Genomic DNA, 4609 nt, shown 5'->3' on the forward strand with positions numbered 1-4609 from the left:
ATTTCTTCGAGAATTTACTTAAATTCAGAGGAAAACAGTTTTCAAGATATCGATGACAGTGCTAGTAACCACGAATATTTCATATTGGAGAAAGTAGAACGATGACATAGTCATCAAATTAAATATTGATAAAGAGACAAGTAATAAGTATGTCGATACATAGCTTAAAGTATAGTACGTGTGAATTAAAGAAATGAAAGACTTATAATTTTGATATATTAAATTCAAAGTCAATCCTGTAAACATAATTGGGTTGGCACGAACTAAAATGACTATATTGATTGTTTTATATAGAAGTAAGAGTGCGTATTGGACAGACTGATATATTTATGTGTCAACATACAAAAGGACTTGATCCAATTGTGAAGTGAATTCAAATATAAAAATGGACATAAATCTGCCTTGTTTGTGTACTTTAGTTTTTTATTAGGTTAAATTTTATCAATGTTTTCTTCCTCATTAAAATGGAAGTGCAATCATAAATTGTGAAACGGAAACATCTGAATTATTTTGTTTCTTCAATGGTTAAGTATATTAACATGTCAATATCATCATAAAATTGGCATATAACATCTGTCTCCGACACACCAAACATATAAAATTAAATAGAAATACTTGACTTTCCTTTGACCTTCCTAGATCTCTAAAATTATCATAGGATATAAACATACGAACCGCAACTTATATTAAAGGCATCCAGGCCTAGAAGATTCTCTTTTTATTTTTACAAAGCTTTATATATTTTTTGATTTGTTACAGCTTCTAGGAAGTTATTTATTGGCCATAAACCTGAGTCTTCTTTTACTTCTTTTGCGTTTTATCATTTAGTACACTTACAGTGATTAAGTATTTTGAATGGAAATCAAAATGCACAAATGCATAAATTTGTTCACACTTTGCTACCTTTATCACAACTTATTTAACATTCGTTAGTGTATGTGAGATGTTATTTATGCGTCATATTAAAAAGAAAAATAATAAGAACGGGAACATATCAATAAAATTGCGTTATTACAGCTCTATTGAAATGCTTTGTAAATTGTCTTATCGAGGAAGAAAAGATAACAGCCGCGTATTCATTATTCATTTTGTCCCTAACCAGTGTTTATTTGCAGTAATAACCCCGGCACTTTCTTTTTTATGTAAAGTGACAAAATCACGACGAATGTTAGAATATTAGTTCTAAAGATGTTTATTGTACTGCTTAGTTTAAAGTTTGTAATGTTATGCCGTTTATGCCCGGCTTTATAACATGCCAACATCCTTAAAATAAAGTTACAATTTAGAACAATTACTTTATTTGGCCCAAACCAAAATAACTTTATACCTTAAATGCAGCCATGTATAATGATTATACAACTGTCACGATTATCCGGCGAACAACGCCGTTACAAAAGTGCAGTATACTTATATTATATAGCATGGCAAATATATTGAAAACATTCTCATATGTTAATAAGTTTAATTCTATGAATTCCGATCATAGAGCAACACACTGTATAAAAAGAGATAGTATATTATATGATGAAAGACATACAATGGCAAACAAAAACAAAAATGAATGAACGTATTTGAAAAATCTAATATTCTTTCTGATTTTCTGATTACTATATCGCTAAGTAAGGTCTGCAAATTATATGTAAAAGTGCCTGCCAGCCTGTCAACCAAGGGATCGTAGGTTCTATTCATATTCATGAACACGTGTTTCCTCGCATGACAGCAATACACGTTAGTTCCAGGAGACGTACTCGAAAGTGATTAATATACGCCTAAAGAACTTGTCCTCAAATGTCGAGCTTCAACAAATATGTTCAAATTTAACCAGTAGCTTCTTGCTTTCAAGACACTGACAATTCTATAATTTCGATTTGAAATCCTTCATTATATTAAAACCAATATTTAAAAATGACGTTTTAATTAATATCTTAAGTTTGAATACTCCCCTGATTGTTCCTTTTCCACATCATGTCCGCCTGCATGAGAAATATCGTATGACAAATCATCGTCAATATCTCTGACTACACCATTATTTGTGAATACCTGTAAATGGTTGTATGTTAAATCTTTATCTGGTGTATATTCAATAATTTGTGGTGTTTTTATATGAGAATATTGGTTAGCTTGGGTCAATCTTTCTCTATTGTTCGACAATTGCGAGTATGTCTGATCGGAAAAATGCATGTTTTGATGTTTGATATGCCCATAAACATGCTCATTCGGTAGACACGTAGATCCATTTTCCGCATTGATAACGTCATGGTTTTCTTCATTCTTGCACACTGAATACACATTGGTTGAAGAAAATTCTGTGCCGCCATTATTGTTAAGCGTCACATTTCCATTTGCAGAGAACGGATCAACATCATTTGAATATGTTTGTTCATTGTAAATAACGTTCGTTGAAGCCACAACTGTAACTGAACGTCTTTGTCCTGTTCGTTTCTGCCTACGTTGTCGCCTGAAACATTTTTTCTTTAAAGATAGTTTTTGAGTATTTAAAAATACAGTTTTTCTTACCTAATATAATACCAAAATCATTACCTCATAGCGTCGGTGTGAATCTAAATCTTTAACTGTAACAAAATTGGAATTTTTGCGCCAAAACTATTTAATAAAATAAAATATGTTTCTTACCAGAAAAACACAAAAACTGCAACAGCACAAATTATAAAACAAACACAAGCTATAGGAACTGCAATGTAAACAGCATCCTCTGGCGTATGCGTTTTACCTGAAGTCAAACAATTTATAATAGTAATGTGATTAACAATTTAAAATAATAAAAATGACGGAATTTAATACATATTGTTTCTTATAACATTTTCAGAAACAACTATCGTTAAGACCCCGATCTAAAAATATGTAAGAATACCAAATGCGTCATTTTACCTGTAAAATCTGTAGGAAATGTCTGTGTGAAAAGATAAGTACTAAGTTCTGTTGTTAGCCTGTGTGATGTTGTATCAGGGATTACCTCAGATACAATTGTTCTGGTTGATGAAAATTCTTCTGGTAAAGAATCAAGATATATAATTATTGACAGAGGAATGAAGCGATTTCATACTTTCAAATTATTTCATGAAGACATGAAAATGAGCTTGAATTAAATATTGAACAAATAAAAGCAAATTTATGCATTTGACACAAAATAAGCTGGATTATCAGTCTGATATATATCATCGTCAAGTTAATAAAAAACGTTATATGAACAGCATAACATTGATTTTACGACAATATGAATTTAATCATTTAATTCGTATTTTAACAACCTCGTATTAAGTTACTATGCATCGACTTGGCAGTATTCAACATCCAGAAAGTAAAGTATTTGAATTCCTAAAACTCGAAGAATATAAGAGTACTGCAACGAATTATTTACACTGCACACGACACATTTGAAATGATTTATTGAACAAGAGATATTAATATAAACTTTTGTTAACAAACAACTTTATTGAACAAATCTGATCTTGCTGAATGACTTACCTCTAGTTGAGTATACAGACATGCCATAGAGTCCACCACATCTTTCATCAGCTCTACCTGGACATGGTGAAAAACACCCGTATATACGCCATGCACCAACACCATTACCACAGAAACAACTTGCTTCCTTCCAAAATATAAGTTAAAAAGCCCAATTAAATATTCACTTGAATTCAATACATTATGATGAATAATTTTGTATAGAAATACATTAATGATCGCTATATAGCTCTACCTCAGAAACAAATACTTGATATAATTTATGGTAAAATTGAAAAAAATTAAATTACGCTAATAATCCGTCTTTGTATATGAAATTCATAGTATTTGAGAATATAAAAGGCGCATATGAGAGAAATATAGTATTTTCACCTTTGTTCTGGCAAACACGAAGTGCTGTAATGAGCAGCTTCTTTTACATGTGTCTCCAGTATTTGAGTTTAAGGTGTACAATCTATATCGTAAGGCTTCTGCCAAACTATACCGTGTGTCCCGATAACAACCCAAGTAACCAGATGGAACATATACAGCTACAATAAACATTTATATCAACACTTGTAATACGTAATCATTGCTATGCAAGATGAAATCAAGAATGTTTATTTGTCATATGTATCGGCATTTTGGAAATTGCTACAATGTTATTGCCATAGGGTGAGAAAAATGTGCAGCTTGACTAGGATTTGAACAGGGGACCGTCGGAATATCGTTCAGTGGCTCTACCGACTGAGCTATCCGGCCAGTTATACGCTTTCTCCCTTCAACAGGGAACAGATCTGAACCGCGTCATACTTCTCCGCTAAATTGATATTCATCCGAGGAATGTAAATTAAATTATGCAGTCATTTCCCCACACACTTGCCACCAATTAATTTGTTACCTTCTACATTTGACGAAGGGTTTTTAAATAAATCTCTTCTCTGTTTCGAACTGTTGGTTAGCTTTTATAAATAATGAATCATTTTGATATTTGCTGATTGTATACATGTATAACAATATCTTTGTCTGCTTTAGATCAACAATACTCAAACAATGTTGTTTCAAGTGTGAAAGTATTAACGCGTGATAGTGCAGTACGTGTGTAGTGGTTTCATGAACTATTATTGCAATCAGCAATACTTGT

The 4609-nt window shown here is 31.7% G+C and overlaps 1 protein-coding gene across 1 annotated transcript; it reads right to left on the reverse strand.

Annotated features, from left to right (window-relative positions):
• Positions 1-1557: 1557 nt before the first annotated feature.
• LOC132736820 (uncharacterized) lies at positions 1558-3614 on the reverse strand. The gene is made up of 4 exons (XM_060724035.1): positions 3487-3614; positions 2890-3009; positions 2635-2731; positions 1558-2458 (listed from the first exon to the last, which is right to left on the reverse strand). Exons 1-4 carry the CDS (start codon positions 3506-3508, stop codon positions 1918-1920), a joined length of 780 nt encoding a protein of 259 aa, XP_060580018.1. The 5' UTR covers positions 3509-3614; the 3' UTR covers positions 1558-1917.
• Positions 3615-4609: the final 995 nt, after the last annotated feature.

The sequence above is a fragment of the Ruditapes philippinarum genome, unplaced genomic scaffold (genome assembly GCF_026571515.1).
Source record: "Ruditapes philippinarum isolate M1 unplaced genomic scaffold, ASM2657151v2 ctg27850_1_1_1_1, whole genome shotgun sequence".
Taxonomy (NCBI): domain Eukaryota; kingdom Metazoa; phylum Mollusca; class Bivalvia; order Venerida; family Veneridae; genus Ruditapes; species Ruditapes philippinarum.

What these genes read in the sequence shown, in the direction of transcription:
- LOC132736820 (XM_060724035.1), bottom strand. Translation starts at nt 3,508, where the DNA reads ATGTCTGTATACTCAACTAGAG. An exon ending in GTCTGTATACTCAACTAGAG is followed by an intron (nt 3,010 to 3,486) that starts GTAAGTCATTCA and finishes ATTCTTTACCAG; the next exon opens with AAGAATTTTCATCAACCAGA. An exon ending in ATTTCCTACAGATTTTACAG is followed by an intron (nt 2,732 to 2,889) that starts GTAAAATGACGC and finishes GTTTGACTTCAG; the next exon opens with GTAAAACGCATACGCCAGAG.